The sequence below is a fragment of the Rosa chinensis genome, chromosome 6 (assembly GCF_002994745.2).
Source record: "Rosa chinensis cultivar Old Blush chromosome 6, RchiOBHm-V2, whole genome shotgun sequence".
Lineage (NCBI taxonomy): Eukaryota > Viridiplantae > Streptophyta > Magnoliopsida > Rosales > Rosaceae > Rosa > Rosa chinensis.
In genome coordinates this window covers 16,055,444-16,080,372 of record NC_037093.1, presented here as the reverse complement: position 1 = coordinate 16,080,372, position 24,929 = coordinate 16,055,444, and the positions used below count along the sequence as shown (strand labels likewise).

The 24,929-nt window shown below is 36.5% G+C and overlaps 1 protein-coding gene and 2 long non-coding RNA genes across 28 annotated transcripts; all 3 read left to right on the top strand.

Moving 5' to 3' along the window:
• Window positions 1-1,109: 1,109 nt before the first annotated feature.
• On the top strand, window positions 1,110-12,323 carry LOC112171913. 25 transcript variants are annotated; one of them, XR_005801557.1, is made up of 15 exons: window positions 1,110-1,915; window positions 3,134-3,190; window positions 3,338-3,676; window positions 3,790-3,974; window positions 4,477-4,620; window positions 4,750-5,277; window positions 5,892-5,968; window positions 6,238-6,276; window positions 6,363-6,451; window positions 6,554-7,936; window positions 8,080-8,119; window positions 8,206-8,320; window positions 8,994-9,598; window positions 9,702-10,059; window positions 11,777-12,323. It is a non-coding gene; the product is annotated as an uncharacterized LOC112171913 (long non-coding RNA). The 25 variants fall into 25 exon arrangements; XR_005801561.1 differs by lacking the exons at window positions 3,338-3,676; window positions 3,790-3,974 and having other exon boundaries at window positions 4,750-4,854; window positions 4,989-5,277; XR_005801556.1 differs by lacking the exons at window positions 3,338-3,676; window positions 3,790-3,974 and having other exon boundaries at window positions 8,994-9,206; window positions 9,479-9,598.
• A 1,189-nt stretch (window positions 12,324-13,512) lies between these two features.
• LOC112170914 (disease resistance protein RPV1-like) lies at window positions 13,513-16,094 on the top strand. Its single transcript, XM_040508234.1, has 3 exons — window positions 13,513-14,072; window positions 14,219-15,323; window positions 15,541-16,094. The coding sequence occupies exons 1-3, from the start codon at window positions 13,561-13,563 to the stop codon at window positions 15,943-15,945; spliced, it is 2,022 nt and encodes a 673-aa protein (XP_040364168.1). The 5' UTR covers window positions 13,513-13,560; the 3' UTR covers window positions 15,946-16,094.
• A 962-nt stretch (window positions 16,095-17,056) lies between these two features.
• Window positions 17,057-23,106, top strand: LOC112171932. Of its 2 annotated transcripts, XR_002925182.2 has the most exons (9): window positions 17,057-17,542; window positions 18,148-18,223; window positions 18,621-18,708; window positions 18,811-18,932; window positions 20,014-20,158; window positions 21,203-21,239; window positions 21,353-21,441; window positions 21,537-22,077; window positions 22,926-23,101. It is a non-coding gene; the product is annotated as an uncharacterized LOC112171932 (long non-coding RNA). The 2 variants fall into 2 exon arrangements; XR_005801581.1 differs by having other exon boundaries at window positions 20,014-21,239; window positions 22,926-23,106.
• Window positions 23,107-24,929: the final 1,823 nt, after the last annotated feature.

Sequence of the window (24,929 nt, the reverse complement as noted above, 5' to 3'; positions counted from 1 at the left end):
AAAAAAATGAAAAGAATAGGGATGTAGGAAGTCAAGGTTAAAATAGGTATTTACTCTTAAAACGGGTCCCACCAAACTGAGTTAGCATCAATGAATTAGCCACGTCAGCCACTTAACGGTACAATTTAACGGAGAGTTAACAGAATGGACTTACTCGGTGAGAAATTGAGAGTGTAAGGAGTAAACATGTCAAATTAGAAGGTGAGGGACTGAAGTGTTTTTTCAGTAAAAGTTCAGGGAGTAAACAGTATTTAACCCAAATATATATATATATATATATATATATATATATTTCTTACAGAACAAAAGTTTGTTATGTCGTAGAAGTGGTTCAGGATTCCTTTGTCATGGTAGATGCTAGTGTCTGTATATTGCGTAACTAATTCCTCCGTCAACTTTAGCATTTGAGAGATTTTTCCTATCAAGAATTAGTTGATATTAAATTATTAATTAGTACATGCAACGCAAAATGCAATTAGCATATTTAGGACCAATATAAATTAATAATCGGAAGAAAAATATTAAGGTATTCATAAATTGAGAAATTAAGAAGAAGCCAAATGTGTGATATTGAATGAGATTCCTTGAACTTCATGTTGTCTGTCTTTGTTAGAAATTTCGCACGAATCTTCTCTTTTAGATTGTTGTAAAAAATATGGGACAAAATTCCTGTAAATTTAAAACACAGAATAATATGGTAGTATCTTAGAAAATAAAAATAAAAAAATAGATAAGGAAATGAAATAAAATAAGAAAATAATACGATGTGAGTAATAAATGCAAGGAAAGAAGTAGAGAAAGTAATTCATTTGAAGTTTGGAAGGAACCACTTTCCCTTCTTTTAGGAAATAATTTATTTTCCTTTTGCATCCCAAATGCAAAAAAGGAATAAGTTTTTTTTCTTGATGCTTACTTTCCGCGAACCAAACGTGGCTTAAGGGTGAATATATTTGTATTTGCATGCAATGCCTCTCTAATCACTTCGGTATGTTGCTATATTTACCACAAATCACAGCAGTATTTCAACCTTTTTCAGTATTTCAACCTTTTTTTTTTTTTTTAATCAATAATGAAATTTCATTAAGCCACAAGGGCAAGCAACGAAGAGCAAATACAACAGAACAGAAGCTGGATAAGAGACCGAGAATAGCACAAAAGCAAATGAGGCAATAGCCTCACTCCTAACTACAAGTAGCCCCTGGAAGACCATCATTCCTTAAAACAGAAATCAAAGAGGTTGGAGGCCTGTTGGCCCAATCCTGAGAGCACAACCTCAACTTAGCAAGCTTCACCGCGGCGTCTGCAACACGGTTTGCTTCACGAGGGATCCAATTCCACTTGATCCCGCTAAATAAAGTTTTCAGGTGACTCCAAATTTGGGGTGACAGAAGGGTTGTCAAGAGCAAGTAAGACCTCCTGGCAGTCTCCTTCTAAGATGACATTCTGGAGCTTCAAATACGCAGCCAGCTGAAGACCTTTCACCACGGCTTCAGCTTCAGATTTCATTGCAGAATTGCGAATTTCATGACACTAGCTCCGGCCAAAGAGTGGCCCCTGTGATTCCTGATAATAACCCCGATACCGCTATTATGATTGTTCTTATCCCAGGCTTCATCCACGGCAGTATTAACATACATTAGGATTCCGGCATCTATTTTCCTCAATGGATGAGTCTAGTTTTCTTGGTCTATTGCATTCAGATTACCGAAAATTCATTCTTCTTTTCTATTGGTCTTTGTAGGAATCCGATGAAGATACTGATCCCAACAATTAACGTTGGTGCATTGAAGATCATCACCAGGAACCAACTATTCGTATGTCAAAATAGAGTATTGAAATTTAAAAGTGGAGATTTACTCAAGTCCATGAAGACGAAGCACCACCACCTTACCTGCACAAGCTTGACTTTAAAAAGGTCAGTAATTCTATCCTTCATCATTCCATTATTTGAAGTAGCTGGTTTTACATTCAACAATGTGCTGCTTTCTTTCTTTTAAGAACACATGCATACTACAAGAAATATAGAAAACTGAGAAAGTGGTGTCCCAATTGTCGTTTTTGTTTACTAATTTGCTTGCCTACGTCTCAAAATATTAATCACCATCTACACAAAATGGATTTGTTGCTTTGAATATTATTTGTCCTTGTGGTCAAGTGTATTTTCAAAGCAACCAGCCTCTTCCAACTTTACCTCAAAAACCAAAAATTTTCCCTTTAGAAAAGCAGGTATTGGAAACTATGAGTAGAGGGAATTGCTTTAATGCTATGTATGGGTTACAATAGAACAAATGCATCTAATATTCACTTGTACTCTGTATATGGCCATATCAAAGATGCAGATGCTATTGGTCATAATTGGTCCTTACTGGACCTTTGTACTTGTATTGTAATAATGTGTTACTAGTCCTGAACTATGATAAAATCTAAGACTACTTAATTTCAATCATGACTCTCTAAGAGAGGAAACTGAGAGATGATGGTGATTAGAGAGTTCTGAAGTATATTGAAACTCAGATCTCTAGCTACTTAATGAGTTAATGAAATGATGATCTAAACTTGTCGAGAATTGAAGGACCATATATTCGTGTTATTGAGCTCTTCTAAAGGTTATGTAAATTATGAAGAAGATTGAGGTGCTTGTTGATATACATGAGGCAATAATTTTTCACTCCATCACCAACCGTAGACATGAACAAATTTTCTGCCAAAATAAAGCACATTTTATGGGCTATCTATCCATTCTTTACAACATGCTATTCCCTCATCCATATTAATTACAGATGTGCATATGTTCTTTAAGGGTTGAAAGCAGTTTATTACACCATGCTTTGCACCATCCATATGTCAAATACTACAGCACAAAATGTGGATAAGTTACAGATGTCCAGAAGGATTATTACACAAACCTCATTCAAGTAGCATCGTCATCTTGAGGCATACTAATCAAGTAAAATGGGATAGGAAAAATGAAACCCATACTCAGTAGCTGTGTGGTTTCAAAAAGATAGAAATGGAACCCATACTCGGTATCTCAATGATTTCAAAAGGATTTTTATGTGTCCCTAGATATGTATACTGACATGTGTAAACAAAAGGCAAACGATTGGATTTTGATATGTTTTTACGTTTGCAGGGACATCGTTGTGCTATATATAAATCATATTGCCCCCGGTGGCTTATTGCAATGGAGGTAATAATGTATCTTTGATTTTCAGATTTATGCATATCATGCAAGACACTTGAATGAAGAAGCTCTGTTGTTGAGTGTGAAAGCATTTGAACCATTGTTCTTGACCTTTCCTTTTTCTAAGACTTGCACTTTAATTACCCTCTTTAGAAGTCTGGACTGAGCCCTGTACAGTTACTGGTTAAGGAATGCTCGGTGGTTGCCTGCCAAGCCCTCCACAACAACTTAAGGTCCAGTAGTGTTAATGTTTAAAGTTCAGCGGTAGCTAAACCTTTACTAAGGTCCAGTAGTGTTAATGTTTAAAGTTCAGCGGTAGCTAAACCTTTACTAATGCTGGTCCGATGGGCGAACCGCTATCAACGATACTCAGAGTTTCCGCTACCTGTCAAGTAAAATACAGAGGGCGTCAGAGGGAGACCGCGCTGGGCGGTCTTCTCTTCTCCGATGCCTAAGTTAGTCAATGTATTTGTGTTGACAAAGTGACAGTAGGTAAGTATTAATTGCGTAATCAATGAGGAGAGAGGAGAGAACCTTTTATAGGTGAGGAGGGAACTGATCTTCTCCATGTTTTCGATGTGGGACTGATGTGCTTCAATCCCCAGCTTTTGAAGCTACTGATGCCAACTTGGCGTGGCTGCGCGTCAGCAGCGATCTGGAGGCGAGCCGGGGCTCAGGCAATAACCTGTTTGGCTGTGTTTCTGTGGGTCACTCCTTTGGCGGGAGTTGGTACCGCTAGTGGTAGCATGAGCGTGGCTCATTATAGCTAATTATGCTTGTGAATGCCTATGTAAGTACAAGTAGGAAATTAGTATAGAATACTATGAAGTGTAATTGGTAGCCAGCCTCTAAAGGCTATGAAGAGAGTTCATTAATCAACCACTGAATATACTAAACAGTGTTTGAATTATATATATAAGGTTCTAACTTTATAGGGGACGTTTTTGTCATTATTGTAATTAGTTAGATGCTTAAACACACTTGTGTAGCTACTTCTCTTATATTGTGGTACTAGAATCTTCCTAATTCAATTTTGTTGTACTAAACATGATATATATTCCAAGACTAACTTGCCTTGAATATTTTGACCTTTCTTTAATAATTATCTTAGTTCTTTCCTAATATGGCACTTTTCTTTTGTATATAACGGTATAACCCCATTAGGACTTCTCTCTACATTCCTTAGTAGATGAATTTGTATAGTTGATCTTTGCACAAACGTTTGATTCGTCCACATTAGTTCCTCTTTTGTTTTCTGAAGCTGTTTATATCTTAATTTCTCTGGTTGGCAGATTTGGGTTTATGGGAACAATTTTGAGTCGTTTCTTGCTGCTGTGGTGGTTTTGGAGGACAGGACAGCTAGCTGAACATCATTTCATCAATGACTGTGGATCATTGTGTCAAACTCGGAGGGCAAAATATGAACTTTGGGTGAGGTATATATATAGTAGGAAACAGCTAGCTAGTATGTTGATAATTGTCTAAATTCCCTGTCGCTAATTTCATGCATGCACTACCGTAATGTTTACTCATCTAGTCATCTGACATGGAATGCATTCCTACAGTTTGAGAGGATACATGCAAGATTGGCTGTCCCACTGTCTGTGCGGCTGCTGAAATTACCGAGTGAATCTCAGCCCTCACAATTTTGAAATGGGATTCTTTTCTGTGTGAGTCATGTTCCATTGTTCCTCGATCCATAAATTTTTCTCAGCCCCAATTTTGATATGGAAAGTTGGAAACCGTCAATATACGGAGTGAACTCGGAGACATGCCTCAAACCTTTTTTCTTTTCGGGCACCAGATCTTAAAATGGACACCCGCCACAAAAGCCCAAATTTGGCAAGGACACCCGAGAAAAGTTTGTCGGAGGCCCAAAACTGAAAAAGATCCTCTCGGAGTATTGGCCGCCTAGGAGCGTCCTTCTTCACTTCGGGTGTCTGGATTTGCTGCTGCATTTTATCGAACAAGTGGTGTGCCTTATTGTTCTTCAATAGCCAAAAAAGGCGATCACACTTAAAGCTTAGTTGGTTCTTGTTTTTTCTTTGCACGTGCCATTGAAGGGAAAGCACCTCGCATTTCATCGCGGTCTGGTAATCAAAGCACTTCTTCACTCTTGTTTTTTTATCTCTTCTTCTTTTAAATTCTTGCACTTGTTGATTTGTTTGAATTGCTGCTTTGGAAAGGAAATTTGGAGGTTGGGACTGGATTTTTTTGGCTTCAGTGTTTTGAAAGAACACAGGGAGGATAAGGAATTGTGTATTGGTGCTTTGGTCCTTTTCTTTTTCAATAATTCTCAGTGCGTCATGCATGTATTCCTTTCCAGTTACAGTCAGTGAACTTCAGTGATGGTTCTTGCTTCTGAGTATATGAAGGCAATTCTAAATGGTCTTGACTTCTACCTTTCCAAAATATACCAATTCACTACCAATTCACCATCTTTTGTAAATCGAACTCAGTGGCTTGCTACTCAATGCTTGGTAGTTGCCTATCGAACTCTCGGCAACAACTTTAGTTTGGAAACTACTAAACAGTACCATGTGTTTGAAAGCCAGCCACAACGAAAGTTCAGTAGCGACCAAACTTGCCAAACAGTGTTTCAATTCTGTAGGAGTTAACTTGTGGTGGGTCCAGGGAAAATATTGGACTGTGCATTTTCAGTTTATCTTGAAATTTATTTGACTGATTTTTCTTGCTTATGTTGCAGGTGCTAACGCAGTTGAGTTCATCATCAACCACGCTGAAGTTTCAATAGCTTTTGTTCAAGAGAGCAAAATCCCTGCTGTGAGTTATTTTCCAAACTATTATGTCATTATCGTAACTAGATATATTTTTGAAGCCACTGATGAATTATATTTCGGTACTAGAACCTTCATAATCAAATTTTGTTGTACTAAACATGATATAAATGCAAACACCAGCTTGCCTTGTATATTTTGACCCTTTGATTGTTATCTTGGTTTCTTCCTATTATGGCACTCCGTTTATATAAAATTTATTCCCCTCTCCTTTTCATGTTTTCTAAGATCCTTAGGTGGTAATTCTTTTTGCAGATTTTATCATGCTTCCAAACTGTTCTGCGCATTTAAAAAGTAGGTAATACTATTTCCTTAGATACTTGAAATTCGAGGTCCAAGTTGTTAGGATTGCATCTAAGGTATACATCTGCGTTGTTCAGCAATTGTCAGCTTCGCAAATGTTTCTAGCACTCAAAGACAGAAGAACTGGGGGTATTCTGGCTTTTCGTGCGAGGAATTCTCTCAGTTGGTAATTTCCTAACACTGTTTATCTCATATAGGTTCTTGTTTTCAGTAAAGGATTGCCCGTTAACTTGAGCAATATAAAAATTCTATCATCTTTCATCTTCAGAAAAATTCAGATTGTGAAGTACCTCCAAAACATAGGACTGCTATTGCAGAATAATGTATACACGTGGAACAATTGGAGAACTGAAAGCTGTAATTGTTACTAATGCAGCATTAATGTCAGAGGTTTTCTCAACAGACCATATACCTTTCCTAACAGATAAGTGTGGTAAACAACTTAAAACAGTTGAAATTTCAATATTCTAGCTTTTTAACATATTCTATCTTCATGGTGCTGAATTAGTGCTTATTCTGCCTCTTCAAAAGAAAAAATTGTCGCAGAATAGCTCCTGCAACTTGGCATGAGTTGTTTGGGGTGCAATCTGGTGATGGATTTCACCAGGTCCTGTACCTATGTTTGGTCTATTGGACAATTTTAAAGCATAAATGTACCTCATTTTATGTCAGAGGCAAATAAACTAGCAGAGACCATTTTGGTCATGGAGATTTAGTAGTTTTGTAACTGAAAAGGCCAATACATGGCTATTTTCATTTCGAATGATGTAGCATTATCAATATGAAATTATTTCATAATTCTGAAATGAAACTTTCAATCCTTAATCTGTTTCATACATATATGCTCTGCCTGTTTAAAATGCTAGTTTTGCCAAGACAAAAATTTAAATCATGATGCAACCCAATTTAGCAAGCAGTTATAGGCTATTGTAACATCTTCAAGAGTTGTTGTTTTTGCCAAGACAACATGTGAGGACGTCATTCTCCAAGACGGTTTTGTCTAGGGATAAAAAATTTCAGCTCGCAACAAGCTTGTTAAACCAATTGGTTGCTTTCTATTTGGTGATGTTAGTGGTGTTAACTGTGTCAGTATGATTCAAGCTGGGGGTTGTACCATCCCTCAAATAGGAGAAAATTATACTCTCATTTTGGCAGATGGATCCCAAATTAGATTAAATTATACTGAAATCTTTGTGGTTTTGCCATCAAATTACAGATTTTCTACAAACTAGTTTAACTGAGGTTACTAATACAATTTTGGGTGAAGTCATCCTGTGAAAGCAGATTTATTTTATAGTTTATATATTTTTTTTCCAAAGTAACTTCATTGAAGTATTACCAATATTTGGTTATACAGTTGTATTTGCCTCAATATGAATTTGTGTTTGTTGGTATCGTTTCCTTTGGTAGAAATATCCTCATTTTTGCTTCATTAGTTTCAGAGGTAATAACAGACATTTGTAGCAAAACAGAGGACTGACATCTGAACAATTATGCTATTGCAAGACTACTGGAAATTTATCATCCCAAACAGTCAACCGACTGCAAAGTAATATATACTGATGCACAACTGGAGAATGAAAAGCTGTAATTAGTACTAATGCAGCAATGTTAATAAAGCATTGTCTATGGACCAATGTGACGAATACAGGTTAAATTTCAGATTCTCCCTTTTTTTTTTCTTTTTTTTTCAGTTTCTTGGTTTCTTCCTATTATGGCACTCCGTTTATATAAAATTGATTCATCTCTCCTTTCATGTTTTCTAAGATCCTTGGGTAGTAATTCTTTATGCAGATTTTATCATGCTTTCCAAACTGTTCTGCGCATTTAAAAGGTAGGTCATATACTATTTCCTTAGATACTTGAAATTCGAGGTACAAGTTGTTAGGATTGTATCTAAAGTATACATCTGTGTTTCAGCAATTGCCAACTTCACAAATGTTTCTAGCACTCAAAGACAGAAGAACTGGGGGTATCTTGCTTTTTGTGGGGGGAATTCTCTCAGTTGATAATTTCTTAACACTGTTTATCTCATGTAAGTTATTGTTTTCAGTAAGGATTGCCCATTAACTTGAGCAATATAAAAATTATATCATCTTTCATCTTCAGAGAACATGTCAGAGGCAACTAAACTAGCAGAGAACATTTTGGCCAAGGCAAAAATATAAATCATGTGGATGCAACCCAATTTAGCGAGCAATTATAGTCTGTTACATCTTCAAGATTTTTTTTTTGCCAAGACAACATGTGAGGACGTCATTCTCCAAGACGGTTTTGTCTAGGGATAAAAAAATGTCAGTTTTGCAACAAGCTTGTTAAACCAATTGGTTGCTTTCTATTTGGTGATGTTAGTGATGTTAACTGTGTCAGTATGATTCAAGGGGGTTGTACCGTCCTTCAACTAGGGGAAATTTATACCTTTAATTTTGGCAGAAGTTGGATCCCAAATTAGATCAAATTATGCTGAAATCTTTTTGGTTTTGCTATCAAATTACAGATTGTCTACAAACTAGTTTAGCTAAGGGTACTAATACAATTTTAGGTAAAGTTGAAAGCAGATTTATTTTATAGTTTATAATTTTTTTTTTACAAAGTAACTTCGTTGAAGTATTACCAATACTTGGTTATACACTTGTATTTGCCTCAATATGAATTTGTGTTTGTTGGTATCGTTTCCTTTTGTAAAAATTTCCTCATTTTTGCTTCAGTGGTTTCAGAGATAAGAACAGACATTTGTAGCAAAACAGACATCTGAACAATTATGCTATTGCAATACTACTGGAAAGTTATCATCCCAAACAGTGGACCGACTGCAAAGTGATATATACTGATGCAGAACTGGAGAATCAAAAGCTGTAATTAGTACAAATGCAGCAATGTTGGTAAAGCATTGTCTCTGGATCAATGTGACGAATACACAGGTTACATTTCACTTTCTCCTTTTTTCTTGATATCTTTGGAGTTTCAAAGTTAGTTTCTTAAAAATAATATCAACTCTCTTTGGCATTCTCCATTTGTGTGGATATAGTAGTTGAACTAGTTTTCCAAGCCTGGTTTCATGTAACTAATACTTGAAAAATTGCATTATAGAAAGCGATATTAAATTTGTTTTCGAAGTTTGATCTAGTGCACTAGTCAACCAAAGAAGAGAGGGTGGGGGAGGATTTGGTCATGTAAAACATAGATTTGTCAGGTGTTTGGAGCTATGTGATCCATAGTCATGAGGGCTTGCTCTCTACGGGCGTCCATCCTTCTCTGGTTGCGATTTGCTTCTCCCGTCTTTGGTGGTTCTGCTTCCCTTTTTGTGTTTGAGGTAATGAATCATAATGTACTAATGTGACAATGTTCTATATGGTCATTCGAAGAAGTAGGGAGATAGTTTCTAGCTGTTTACACCTGTTTGTTTGTGTTTGCAGTTGTATTTTTGGCTTATGATTTTCGTGGACTACATGTAGTCAACACCCAGGAGATGACTGAGAGGGCACCACCTCGGTGATCTGGACTACGTGAAGGAGCCCCTAACCCTTTTTCACTGATTTCCTAGCTCTTTTATTCGCACACTCATAATCAGAGTGATTTTGTCCCTAACCAGCTTAGAATACCACCTTTCCTTTTAATGGGTTCTTCCCCCGTTTTCGTTTTACTATCTTCCATTACAATCTTCCTGCTATGCCATCTCAGCAGAAAAGCCCATCTAGGGATTTGCAACCTCCGCTGCCACAGCCACAACTAGCTTCAAATTTATCAAGCCGATAAGCATCCATTCTCTATAAGGTGATTATTTGATTTCCAATTTGTGTTTTCCGATTCTATTTCATAATTTTTTCTAGGTTTAGTTGTATGTTGTCATGTGTAATTGGATAATTGTAGAGTTAATGATCACAGCCCCATTTCATTCTGATATGGACGAATTTCTAAATACGATATTAAGCACATCCATATGATTTTGATTGATTTACATGGAGATTATCTGAAATTTACAGTTAACTTTGAAATCTTATGGTAGTTAGGCATAATTTATTTTCTGTTGAGATGTTATATCAGAGGGTCTCATAAAATCAAAGTTTGGCAGAAATTGGTCGTACTGTAACTGCCTATATTATGAGGACAGGAAATACAAGCCTTGTTCTGTAAAGTTTGCACCAAACAATAAGCAATACACTTAGAATCATAACCATCACATTCCCACTCATACCCCACTGACTTCATTCACATACCCTTCTATTTTCCTGCCCTGCCAAGCAGAAGTCCCTACCTCTCTATTCCTCTTACTTGCCAAGAACGAGTTACACTACTCTGTTCTGGATAACATGGTCTTTCCACCTTAAAATGACTCCCTTTCACCTAACTATGCACTAATATATACCCTCCCCCTTCTTCACCTTATGCTCAACTTCTCCACCTTAGTACCTTTCTCTCTCTTACTAAACCAATCCACAAATACATCAACATTAAAACAATGACACCCCAATACCTCTTCTCATTATTCTTTTTCATGATCTTCTTCTTCCATTTGCACATAATTTCTGCTCAATCTCCAGCAGTTGCATATTTTCTTCAGAATGCTTATAGCTGCTTGTTTGCTATTCCTTTTGGACCATTTTTCTTTTAAGTTCACAATGAAGGTGCAGAAATAAGACAAATTGGCGTCATCACTGAACATAGAACATTTGAAAATATATTGAGAACTTACAATGCATGTAAGAGGCAATATATAGTCCCAAAAAGTTTATCACTTCCAACAACGACACATCAAAAATGAAATTGTATAGAAATAGAGTTGTGCGTCTTTTGTTAATCAGCATATTTCACTGTATCATTTGAGCAGAAGAATGATTAATCTGCATGAGTTTTATGTGTTCTGCAGCTTTGCATTAGAATTATGCATGCAATGGATAAAGTATACCAATTCTTTTCTCTAATTTAAGCTCTGATGTGCCCTTTGACTTCGTAGTATCTCCTCTCTTCTAACCATATTGAGTCCAACGATGTGTCTTTTAGCTCATGTCTCTCATCTTTTCCCCACCAAATCCCAGGCCTGTTATCATTTAAAGTTTTGATGCAAAGCTGTGAATCTCTCTGTTCTAAGTGAAATTGAATCCCGATCTGATATACCTTTCATAGCTTACGTGCTCAATAAGGCTGAGAGATGTAGATGAAGCAAAGACACTGTTCTTTTTGCTACTCACAATCTCCAGCAAAAAACTCTGAAGCTGTAAACATGTGGTTCCTATGCTTAATCATTATGTATTTTCATGTTAGAGGGCAATTGATTGCTTTTGGTTTCCAAATAATTATGAATCAATATGTTTTTGACTCTACATGACACATGATATTATCATTTATGGAAAGAATATTTAATTACTTGCTAAATTTCAAAGGGAAAGAAACAGAATGATAATGTACCAATGTGACAATGTTCTATATGGGTTATTTGGTGAAGTAGGGAGATAGTTTCTGGCTGTTTACACCTGTTTATTCGTGTTTGCAGTTGTATTAGACATTTACAAGATCAGATGTATCACCTGGAAGTGTCTCCTCTTACAAATATGTAGAACAAGAAAGAGGCTGGGAAAGTGTTCTTTTACTGCATCAGGCCACAGTTTGTGTCTCCTCTTACAAATATGTAGAACAAGAAAAAGGCTGGGAAAGTGTTCTTTTACTGCATCAGGCCACAGTTTGTGACGGCTACCTTGGTGTAAGGGCGGTTGAATCCTCTGTCTGCCACAACAGCTCTCTTATCTCCTGTCTGCATGATTGGCTAAGACCTTCAGAAGCTGTGTTCTTTCAGATTAGGAAGCTTTGTCATGTTTCGAAAAAAGATGGGGAGAGAGAGATGTCATGGTTAGAAGAAGAGGAAGAGGAAGAAGTTTGTTTTCCATCATCCGTCATAGCTTCAATTTGGTTGAATAAATTATAAAATACAATAAAAAGCATTAGTTCCTCTGATTTCCTGAGTCCTTGATGCTTTGTTTTTTGTTGAAACCTGGAGATTGAGTACCTTATTATGAGAGTTGCTAGGTCTGAAGACCACTAAATGCTGAAGAATGGAGTGGATTTATGATATTTTGCATATGTATGGTCAAATAATGTTCAAATGTAGTGTTATGAACCTTGATTCCAGGTTGTTGTCAAATAGCACTGGTAGTAGTATATATCAAGTTCACTGATTTAGTGTAATTTTGAGACATTGAACTGTAATAGTCAGTATGACATGTTAGAATCTGCTTCTTCTTGGCCCCGTGGCTGGTATGCTTATCTAGATTCAGCCGTGTATGCTTGAGCTGTTGGTTAATTTTATGCATCTGATGATGTTTTTCTGTTTAAAAAGGCATGTAAGTTAGATTTTGGTAAATGCAGAAGTGATAGGTGTATTGTTTTGTTGTGTTACTAAATTGTCCTTGCAATTCGATAGAAGTGGTCATTATATGTTTATCTGTCGGAGGACTTGTATAAGACCGCTGCACATTAAAGTTTTGTTATGCCTGCAGATTTAAGTTTTTGTCCTTTTGCCATAAAAAATACTGTTTTTTTTTTTTTTGAAAGAAGGAAATGCATTGCATTAAACGCAATTGAGATACAAGTACATGATATAAGTATGGGAGAGTCAAAAAATGACAATCCACAACCTAATATGAAAGTCAAGAAACAAAAGCGCTGTCACTACTAACTAGCGGCACTGCCTGTAACTTTTACAAAATACATACTTATAACCAAAAAGCAGAAGAAGTGGAAAAATGTCTTCACTTCTTCACATAATCCTAATCTAGAACACGTTTGTTGAAGAACGTTGAATGCAGAAGAACATGTATAGCGTTTATGTAGAGCTGGATGAAATTCAAGCTGAGCTTGAAAAGCTCAGGACTGAATACAATAGCAAAGAAGAACTATCTGATAACTTGATGAAAGCAAACTGAGCAGCTCGGCAAGGTCCAGGAGGCAAGTTTGAACAACCTTGTAACGGCTACTTATTTATGTATAAACAACCTTCTAGTTGTTTATCTATTATTCTTTTTTCACAAGATAAGGTTAATATCTCTCTACAAGATAAGGTTAATATTCCTAAAATCTAAACAACCTTTCTTTATTCTTTACCACTAAATCAAGAGCTGGTTGGTCGGTTAATGCTGTTTCGGTGGTCACATGACTCATCAGTCCACTTTGTCTGGAGGCAAAAATTAAAAAAACAAAAACAAGTTGAAAACTGTGATCAGTGCGCACATATTGAGAGCCCCTTCTTCATTTCACCAGCAATCAAACAACAACTCAGATCTAATGGCCATCCAATTGAGAGCTTCTTCCTCATTCTCTTCTGTTCCTTTTTCCACCCGTTCATACACACACGATGTGTTTCTGAGTTTTAGAGGCGAGGATACTCGCTACAATTTTACAGGTCATTTGCACAGAAATTTGGTTCAAAGGGGGATCAACACTTTCATAGATGATGATGCTCTTCCAAGAGGAGAGGAAATATCAGAAGCACTTCTCCGAGCCATTGAAGGGTCAAAGCTCTCTCTCATTGTGTTCTCTGAAAACTATGCATTCTCAAAGTGGTGTTTGGATGAAATGGTTCATATCCTTGAATGTAGAAGATCAAAGAACCAAATGGTTCGGCCAATCTTTTACAAAGTGGATCCATCGGACGTGAGAAACCAACGAGGTACATTCGGTGTGGCACTTGCACAGCATGAAAGCAGATTCGAAGATGACATGGACAAGGTGTCAAAATGGAGAGCAGCTCTTTCAGAAGCTGCAAATTTATCTGGGTGGCATTTCTCGGGCACCGGGTATATCATGCACTTAATTTTATTCATTTTAATCTAGCATAAGTTTTATGTTCTTCTATTGATGTGTGATTATTATACAATACTGTTCTTTTTCGGAGTAACAAGGTTTATTTTATTAAATGTTTCATTTGATTTTAACACGGCAGATATGAATACGAACTTATTGATAACATTGTTGAAGAGATTTCCCCGCAAGTAAAAGAACCTACCTTATTGGATATGCCAAAGTGCCAAGTTGGGCTAGACTCTCGGGTAGAATATATACTTGAAATGTTAGATGTTGGCGGAAGTGATGTACGCATGGTAGGAATATGGGGAATTGGCGGAATAGGGAAGACAACAATTGCTAAAGCTGCTTACAATACAATTGCCCATAAGTTTGATGGTAGCTGCTTTTTGGCAAATGTTAGAGAAGGCTCAAAGCAACATGGAGGTTTAGTCAACCTACAAAATATTCTTCTCTCTAGCATTGTGGGGCAGAAAGAATCGAAAATAAACAACATTCATGAAGGAATCACTTTGTTGCGTGAGAAGTTGAGACATAAAAGGGTTTTCTTAGTTGTCGACGATGTGGATGATTTGGACCAGTTAGAGAAATTAGCTGGGAGAACTGATTGGTTTGGTCACGGCAGCAGAGTTATCATAACAACAAGAGATAAGCATTTGTTGATTGCTCATCAGGTGAAACCAATATACAAGGTTCATGAACTAGGTTATCATGAAGCTCTTGAGCTCTTCAGTTCAAATGCCTTCAAGGATAATAAGAATTTAAATGATAATGAGAAACTGTTAGTTACTACTGTTGTTAAATATGCTCAAGGCATTCCACTTGCACTGGAAGTTTTAGGTTCATATCTATGTGATACCTCTATACATAAATGGCAAGCTATGTTAGATGGTTTAAAAAAAAATCCTCCTAGGCGCATTCAAGATATTCTCATAATCAGTTATGATGGACTGCAAGATACAGTGAAAGAAGTTTTCCTCGACATTGCTTGTTTCTTCAAAGGTCGGAATACAAATGATGTGATACAAATACTTGAAGGTTGTGATCGCATTAACCCCGAGCATAGTATTAAAGTTCTCGAAGAAAAGGCTCTCATATATGTTGATGTATGCGGTCAAATTTGCATGCATGATTTGTTGGAAGAGATGGGAAAAGATATGGTTTTGCAACAGTCTACAGAGCCCGGTAAGCGAAGTAGATTGTGGCGTCACGAGGATGTGCAAGAGGTTCTAACAAAAAACACTGTAAGTAGTTCCGATATGCTCAGATTTTTATATATACATGGAGTCAAGTCAGGGTGATTCTCTTTGTCCGTTGTTTATTCCAATTTGACAACCAATATCTGGATAATATGTGTTATGATTTTCTTTTGAATTGTTAAAGAAAGAATAAAAATCAAAACAATTGCATTTTATTATATAAGTACTCATTTTGCTAACACGATTGCCTTTTTCATACTAGGGAACAAAAAAAATTGAAGGTATAATGATAAAGATGCCTACAGCAGATGAGATAAGCTTGAGTCCTAAATGCTTAAAAAAGATGAGAAATCTTAAAATTTTTATAAACGTCAATGGACGGTTTGGTGCAAATTTTGATTATTATCCGAATCAATTGCGGTTATTTGAATGGCATGACTGTCCGCTAAAATATTTGCCCTCCAATTTTAATATGAAGAATCTGATTCGACTTAGTATGCCTTCCAGCCGCATCTTACGTTTCGAGGTATTTATATATTTTCAAGACTTTAGTTTATTGAAATCTTTACACCTTACCAATTTTCCATTTGAGTTTTTCTTCTTCTTTGGTATGACAGAGCTGTCAGAGCATGCAAAATCTGAAATTTTTAAATTTGAAGGGATGTGAACTCCTAGCACAAAGCCCAGACCTGTCTGGAAGCCCAAACTCAGAGTTTCTGGATCTAAGCAACTGTAAACGTTTAGAGGAGGTCCACCCTTCAGTTGGATCCCTCAAAAAGCTTGCTCGCCTGAATCTTTTCCATTGCTCTAACCTTGTGACGCTACCTGAAAAAGTCAACTGGAGGTCCCTCCGATTCGTTACACTTGACGGGTGCCCAAGGCTGGAGAGTTTCCCTGAAATTGAGGGAGAGATGAAATACATGAAATACTTGAATCTATCCTACACTGCCATCAAAGCATTGCCTTCATCCATTGGATATATAATTAACCTTGAACACTTGTGGTTAGCTGGTTGTGGAAACCTCACAGATCTACCTTGCAGCATCTATCAATTGCAGAAGTTAAAGGGGATTGATTTAGACGGGTGCCCAAAACTGGAAACATTCCCAAATAAGGTGGAGTATGAAGTGCTTCCAACTTACTCAAAGGTTTCACATGACAACCGTGACTCTTTATCGAAAAGAATGAGACGGAGTGAAGACATTCACTCTTTCTCAGAAACAGAAGGTGAATTCAATCTATGGAAAAGAATGAGACGGAGTGAAGGCAGTTCATTGGAGCCAGAGCCAGACACTGAATTCAATTTGGCTCTTCCTTCGCTAGCTCAATTCACTGCGAGAGGATGCAATTTATCTAATATTGATTTCCTCGCGTCCCTTGATTGTGCATCCACTTTATATTCACTTGATTTATCTGGAAGCCATGGTGTTATTCTTCCCGAATGCATCAACAAATTTGTCAACTTGTGGGAACTCCATTTGAGAGGCTGCACGAAGCTCGTAGAAATTCCAGAGCTTCCACCAAGTATTAGGTGGTTGGATGTGAGGGATTGCGTATCATTGGAAAGAATTTCGAAGCTGTCAAACATTTTGGAGCGTAAAGAATCACAAATAATGATTGAGGAGATGGACTTGACTAATTGCCGGAGACTCTGTCAAAATTTGGTTGAGATGGCAAACAAGGATGATGAAGTGCACGCTGATCTCTTCTTTCGACTCCTATCTTCTCAGCAATCCAAATTCACAATTACATTTCCAGTTCCAAGAAGCGAGGTTCCAAAGTGGTTCAAGGGGCGTCGACGGTTTGAATTTTGTATTGAAACACTTGCAAATTTCAAATGGGACAACACAGGATTGGCTCCCCATGTTGCTGTTCATGAGTCTTCTAATGTTTGCTGTTTTGATGTCAGTATTTACATCAATGAAGTACCGCAATACCTTTCAGGTCTCGTCAATGAAAAGGTTGATTCAAGAGAGTCGGATCATGTGTGGCTGCACTATGTTCCCTTCCTTAAAATGCTGCGAGTCGGTTATACGCGTCCGTTGCCCCCTTTTAAGTGTCGAGTCATTATTGATCAACGGAATAACCGTGACGCCCCCTTAAAAAGCTGTGGGGTCCACCTTGTAATGCCACCCAATGAAGACGTTTGTATGAAGCTAATCCCTGCAGAGAACCTCACTAGGGAACTTTCTGATGATGAAGTTTACCTTTCTGATGATGAAGTTTACCTCACCAGTGAACTTTCTGATGATGAAGTTTGTGAGGTATCATTTCCTTTTGTGACTGGTTGAAGTATTGAATAACTGAAAATGAATATATTGGGGCTGAATCTTACTAGAAAGAATGTGACATTTTAGTCTTATGATTATGTTTTGATGGTTACATGCCTGTAATAGACATGCCATTACATATTTCCAATTTATGACACCCTCTATATGCTTCCTTTTCTTTTTCAATAATTCTCGGTGCATCATGCATGTATTACTTTCCAGTTACGGTTAGTGAACTTCAGTGATGGTGCTTGCTTCTGAGTAAATGAAGGCAATTCCAAATGGTCTTGACTTTTACCTTCCTAAATATACCAATTCACCTTCTTTTGTAAATTGAACTTAGTGGCTGGCTACTCAATGCTTGATAGTTGCCTATCGAACTCTCGATCGGCAATAACTTAAGTTTGGAAACTACTGAACAGTACCAAGTGTTTGAAAGCCAGCCACAACGAAAGTTCAGTAGCAAACCACCAAAGTTGCCAAACAGTGTTTCAATTCTATAGGAGTTAACTTGTGGTGGGTCCAGTGAGAATATTGGACTCTGCATTTTCAGTTTCCCTTGAAATTTATTTGACCAACTTTTCTTGCTTATGTTGCAGGTGCTAATGCAATTGAGTTCATCTCAACCATGCTGAAGTTTCAATAGCTTTTGTTCAAGAGAACAAAATCCCTGCTGTGAGTTATTTTTCCAAACTATAATGTCATTATCATAACTAGATATATGTTCGAAGCCACTAATGTCTTATATTTAGGTACTAGAGCCTTCGTAATCCAATTTTGTTGTAGTAGACATGATATAAATACAGAGACCAACTTGCCTTGTATATTTTGACCCTTTGATTGTTATCTTGGTTTCTTCCTATTATGGCACTCCGTTTATATAAAAGTATTCCCCTCTCCTTTTCATGTTTTCTAAGATCCTTAGGTGGTAATTCTTTCTGCAGATTTTATCATGCTTTCCAAACTGTTCTGTGCTTGTAAAAAGTAGGTCATATACTATTTCCTTAGATACTCTAAATACGAGGTCCAAGTTGTTGGGATTGTATCTAAGGTATACATCCGTGTTGTTCAGCAATTGTCAGCTTCACAAATGTTTCTAGCACTCAAAGGCAGAAGAACTGGGGGTATCTTGCTTTTCGTGGGAGGAATTCTTTTAGTTGGTAAACTCTTAACACTGTTTATCTCATATAAGTTCTTGTTTTCAGTGAAGGATTGCCCATTAACTAGAGCAATATAAAAATTCTATCATCTTTCATCTTCAGATAAATTCAGATTGTGAAGTACCTCCAAAACATAGGACTGCTGTTGCACAATGATGTATACACGTGGAAAACCTAGAGAACGAAAAGGCATAATTGTTACTAATGCAGCATTAAAGGCAGAGGTATTGTCAACAGAACATATACTTTTCCTAACATAAACAACTTAACACAGTTAGATATTTCAATATTCTAGCTTTTTAACATATTCTATCTTCATGTTTCTGAATTAGTGCTTCTTCGGCCTCTTGAAAAAAAAAAAAAAAGAGGTTAGAGGCAGAATAGCTCCTGTAACTTGGCGTGATTTGTTTGGGGTGCAATCTGGTGATGGATTTGACCAGGTCCTGTACCTATGTTTGGTCTATTGGACAATTTTAAAGCATAAATGTACCTCATTTTATGTCATAGGCAAATAAATTAGCAGAGAACATTTTGGTCCTGGAGATTTAGTTGTTTTGTTGCTGAAAAGGCCAATACATGACTATTTTAGTTTCGAATTTTGTAGCATTCTCAATATGAAATTATTTCGTCATTCCCAAATGAAATTATCGATCCTTAATCTGTTTCATACATATATGCTCTGCCTGTTTAAAATGCTAGGTTTGCCAAGACAAGAATTTAAATCATGTGGATGCGACCCAATATAGCGAGCAGTTATAATTTATTGTAACATCTTCAAGATTTGTTGTTTTTGCCAAGACAACATGTGAGGACGTCATTCTCCAAGACGGTTTTGTCTAGGGATAAAAAATTTCACTTTGCAACAAGCTTGTTAAACCAATTGGTTGCTTTCTATTTGGTGATGTTAGTGGTGTTAACTGTGTCAGTATGATTAAAATTGGGGGTTGTGCCGTCTCTCAACTAGGGGAAATTTATACTTTCATTTTGGCACAACTTGGATCCATATTAGATCAATTTATGCTGAAATCTTTGTGGTTAGCCATCAAATTACAGATTTTCTACCAACTAATTAATCTAAGGATAATAATAGTCTAATACAATTTTGAGTAAAGTCATCCTGTGAAAGCAGATTTATTTTATAGTTTATATTTTTTCCAAAGTAACTTCGTTGAAGTATTACCAATACTTGGTTATACAGCTGTATATGCCTCAATATGAATTTGTGTTTGTTGGTATCGTTTCCTTTTGTAACAGACATGTGTAGCAAAACAGAGGACTGACATCTTAACTATTATGCTATTGCAGGACTAATGGAAAGCTATCATCCCAAACAGTGGACTGACTGCAAAGTAATATATACTGATGCACAACTGGAGAATGAAAAGCTGTAATTAGTACTAATGCAGCAATGTTGGTAAAGCATTGTCTATGGATCAATGTGACGGATAAGGTAACAGTTCAGATTCTCCCTCTTTTTTGATATCTTTGGAGTTTCAAAGTTAGTTTGTAATAAATAATATCAACTCTCTTTGGCATTCTCCATTTGTGTGGATATAGTTGAACTAGTTTTCCAAGCCTGGTTCCATGTAAATAATAAATGAAAAATTGCATTATGGAAAGTGATACTAAATTTGTTTTTGAAGTTTGATCTAGTGAACTAGTCATATTTCACTAGATTCTTTCAAGGTATTTCTATTTTCTGAGTTTATAGCATTGTTGTCTGAAATTATTTTCTCATTCAAAAGTAAAAAGTTCAGATTATAATTGTGTCGATCGATCACCAAACATATATTTTCGATGTCTGATTTAGAATGATATTTACTTGATCGAAGGCATGATTTAAGAAAAGTGGAATAAAGTTTTTTCACATGCAGTTTCCAATTAGTTTTATGTAATTGCAATTATTTTCTTCTTTCATTTGATCAGTTTCTTGTTGAGTTACCACTACATTATAATTAACCTGAGAAATGTTTGCCCTTGTTTATTGTTATTGTAAAATTATACATATACTAAAGGCCGTAGAGCTAGCACTGTTTAACTGCAAGGACGGTTTTGCCCCTTTTTTCCGGTAATTTACGACTTGCCATTGAAGATCTGTCTTTTTCTAAAGGGCGGTGGTCAGACCTAAAACAATTTGGGCTTATCAGTTGGCCATTGCAGGGATTTTTTTTTCTCCCGCGCGATAGAAGAGTTGTGGTCTGACCAAAAACAAAACGAAGAAAAAGAAAAGAAGTGATTGTCGTGTTTGAGTTGGTTTGTTTACTCGGTTTGATTTCATGTATATACTAGGCAATTAACACCTTATATTGAAATAATCATGATTTGATGAAAATTAATAGATAGTAAGATTTGATTTGAGTAGTAAGTCTCATGCAGGAATGATGTAACTGTCTTCCGCATGCACATTAGTAGATAACGGATCAATTTTCTTGATATCTTACTCACTGCATTCTTGCAATCTGTTCGAGTCTAATTGGATTCTGTGGTGCTGCAGTTGATTGCGAAAGCAGCCGAGAAAGCCATTCTGCATGGTACAAATTTATTATGCAATTCTGCAACTTTGCAAGATGCGTCTTTTTATTCTATACTTCATATATTTTGGATTGCTTCTTAGTAGGTGAATGTATTTGAGTTTTGATTACAGGGGCTATGGCTGGTTGCTTCTTATGAATTAGCAAGCCTAAAGCATTTTTTAGTGGATAAATAAGTGGACGGTGCACTTCAGCAACTCAGGTAATTGTCTCTCTAATTTCCAACTTTGGCACCTCACTTTATAAACTTTTGGTAACAAGTCAAATAATTCTCTATATGTTTCTATATATTACCAGCTTCAACATTTTTCGATAGCTTCTGCAATGACCATAAAATTCCTACAAGATCTACAGAGATTGGAAGCAGTTCTATATGTTTCAAGAGTACATCAACACAATTAATGATCTGTAATAGTTCTGTATCAATGTTCACACCTCACAGGATTGTAGTTACAGTTGCCACTGATTTTGGAGTGAAACCTACTTTTGCTCTTTGGGTTTAACATAAACATACTACTACGCCTACTACGTAACATTAAAAGATCAATTGTATTACAACTTTAACTATCATGTAACAATGATTCCCGCAGCAAAGCGCGGGCTTACTTTCTAGTTCATGCCTAAATTTGTTCCTGCAGGTATTGAGTAGAGTTTCCTCCGGTGGAACCATACCCTGTTCCAATATGCATATAACTTAGCCAGCTCATCAGTTGAAAATTTGCATTTGCATTTTCATTGGCAGTAGTCTTATGACTACTGAAAGGTTTAAATAACAAGAATTTGGGATATCTGAAGTAGTGTCTTCCAAAAGACGAAGGACAAGCTTGACTTTAGAAAGGTCAGTAATTCTGTCCTTCGTCATTCCATTTTTCGAAATAACTGGTTTTACATTCAAACAATGTATTGCTTTCTTTTTCTAAGAAGAACTGATACTACAAGAAACATATAAAGTAATAAAACTAAGACTGTTTGTGCCCCAATTGTCAAATAGGTTTACCAATTTACTTGCCTAAATCTCAGATTATCCTTCACAATCTACACAAAATGGATTGGTGGCTTGGATATATTGATCTGCTCTTGTGGTCAAGTGTGCTTCTGAGGCAATCAGCCTCGTCCAACTTTACCTCAGAAAACCAAACTTTCCCTCCAGATAAGCAGGTGTTGGAAACTATGAGTAGAGGGTATTGCTTTATTGCTATGGGTTAAAATAGAACATATGCATATATTATTGGCCATAGCAGAGATGTAGATGGTATTGGTCTCATAGCTAGGTCCTTATTGGACCTTTTCACTGGTACTGTTATAATGTATTACTAGTCCTGAACTATGATAAAATCTCAGACTACTTAATTTCAATCGAGATTCACAACGAGAGGAAACTGAGTGATGATGGTGATTAGAGAGTTATTAAGCATTATGACATCTTTGATCTGTAGCTATTTATTGAGTTAGGGGAAGACCTTTCTCTATGAGTCAATGGGAACCAAAATTATATCAGAGTTTGGGCTAGGACAAACTGAATTTGTTGAGAATTGAAGGACAATATTTTGGTGTGACTGAGCTGATCGATGTAGAGGTTAAGTAACTTATGAAGGACACCGAGGTGCTTGTTGATCTACACGTGGCAATTATTTTTAGTCCATCATCAATCTGTAGACATGAACTAATTTTTCTGTCGAACTACAGCACATTGTATGGGCTATCTATCCAGAGGTGATATTGGAGAATGGCAGCCTAATGGAGCAATGAAAGTTACAGATAGGAAAAAGAACATATTTAAACTGTCTCGAGGTGAATATGTTGCTGTGGAAAGCATTGAAAGCAAATACTTGCAATGCCCCCTTATCACATCGGTATGTCGCCAACTTCTGTATTCTACTTGTATGATAACAAGAATACCTACCTTTATTTCATCAATAAATGAGAATGTGTTCGTCTTTGTGCTACATTTGAATTTTATACTAGTTTCATCTACCCTTCTTTCTTGTTATCTGAAGCTATTGACAGATATATTAACATCGTAACTTTCATCTGGTTGGCAGATATGGGTTTATGGGAACAGCTTCAAGTCATTTCTTGTTGCTGTGGTTGTTCCTGACAGAAAGGACTTGGAGGACTGAGCATCATTTGACTGATGACTACAAATCATGGTGTCAAAACCTGAAGGCAAGAAAATACATTCTGGATGAGTTCAATAGCACGGTTTAGACACAGCAAGTATGTGGGTTCATCGCTGTTGCTAAATTTATGCTATGTTGATTAATTAGTCATCTGACTTGAAACACATCTCTACATTGCAGCTTGAGGGTTCGAGTTGTTAAAAGCAGTTCATTTGAAAGCTAACCCACATAGAGAGGGATCTCACGACTCTTAACTTTCATTGGATTCTTTATTTGAATGACATGTTGAATATTTATGTATTTTATATGGATGTGAAATAGGTAATTATCAGTTTTTGGTTGTTGGTGTTGGAAAATTTGGTCGATGGATGCTATTTTGGTCACCGGATTTCATCTCCTACAAAATCACATAAATACAATATATTAATAATAAATAACAATCATCATTTCATTGTGATAATAGACTAAAATAACAAGAATCATAACACTTATCTACTGGATTTGTAGGCTTCAGGAGGACAGATCATTCAAAAAGAGTTTGTGGTTGAGGCGTGTAAACACTGCCCTTAAGAGTAGATTTCGCCCCTCGGAGACAATGTCTACGTGTAGCAGGTTTGTGGCGCCCTACCCTCCAGGGTACAACAACCGTTAATCCTTGTAAGCGTACACTCGCAAACTTGGATCCTAGAAATGCTTGGATTTTTTCCTTTGGCATTATGGAAGAGCAAGAACAAGGAACACTCTAGAATATGTATGAACTCACTAGAGAAATGGCTATGGAGAGAACTATAGAAGATAATGAATTTTATTGTGTGTGTAAAAGCAAGAAGTAACAGGTATATATAGTAGATGAAATATTGTAATATTGTAAATTTAATAAGATAATTATTGGAATATTGTAACTCCCGTAACCTTAATATGCTCTAATATTATGAACATAATGAAGTAGTAACGTTTAAGCATAAATGTATAGTAAATAGTTTTTCAAAACATTGGGAGTTACACAAAGTATTTTGAAATACACAATCAAAATTTCCAACAGTTGGGACTTATTAAAACAACATGAGGCATCTTTACAGATGGTAAGAAACACATCCAATTTACAGTTTTGGTCAAGAATTCTGTGTTTGTTGAGGACCACAGCATTTGAAGCATAATTCATACAACTTGGAGCTTTAATGCATTTATAGGCATGTTATTGTTGGTGATTCATGTAGCCTGCAATTGTTGCATTAGTAGATATGCAAGTCCTCTGTTCTGTTGAACACGAGCTCTTTCATAGCCATGTGTTTTGGTTGCAGACTGACAGAACCTTTTATCAGATTTGCCAAGCTATTGATTTCCATATGTGCACTAAGGAACTTATTGCTATACCGATCTTTCGGAAAGAATCCTGATACCTAGTAGTTCCTTTGTTAAGCATTTCAATCGACTTCATCATAAATGGGAAGTGTGTAAGCCCATCTGCAGTATACTGCAAAGCACTTCAATCGACTTCATCATAATTGGATGTAAGCCTATCTGCAATACTGCAGTCTCACAAGTCCATGAATTTTGAAACCAAATCCGT

What these genes read in the sequence shown, in the direction of transcription:
- LOC112170914 (XM_040508234.1), top strand. Translation starts at nt 13,561, where the DNA reads ATGGCCATCCAATTGAGAGCTTCTTCCTCATTCTCTTCTGTTCCTTTT. An exon ending in TGGCATTTCTCGGGCACCGG is followed by an intron (nt 14,073 to 14,218) that starts GTATATCATGCA and finishes TTAACACGGCAG; the next exon opens with ATATGAATACGAACTTATTG. An exon ending in AGGTTCTAACAAAAAACACT is followed by an intron (nt 15,324 to 15,540) that starts GTAAGTAGTTCC and finishes TTTTCATACTAG; the next exon opens with GGAACAAAAAAAATTGAAGG.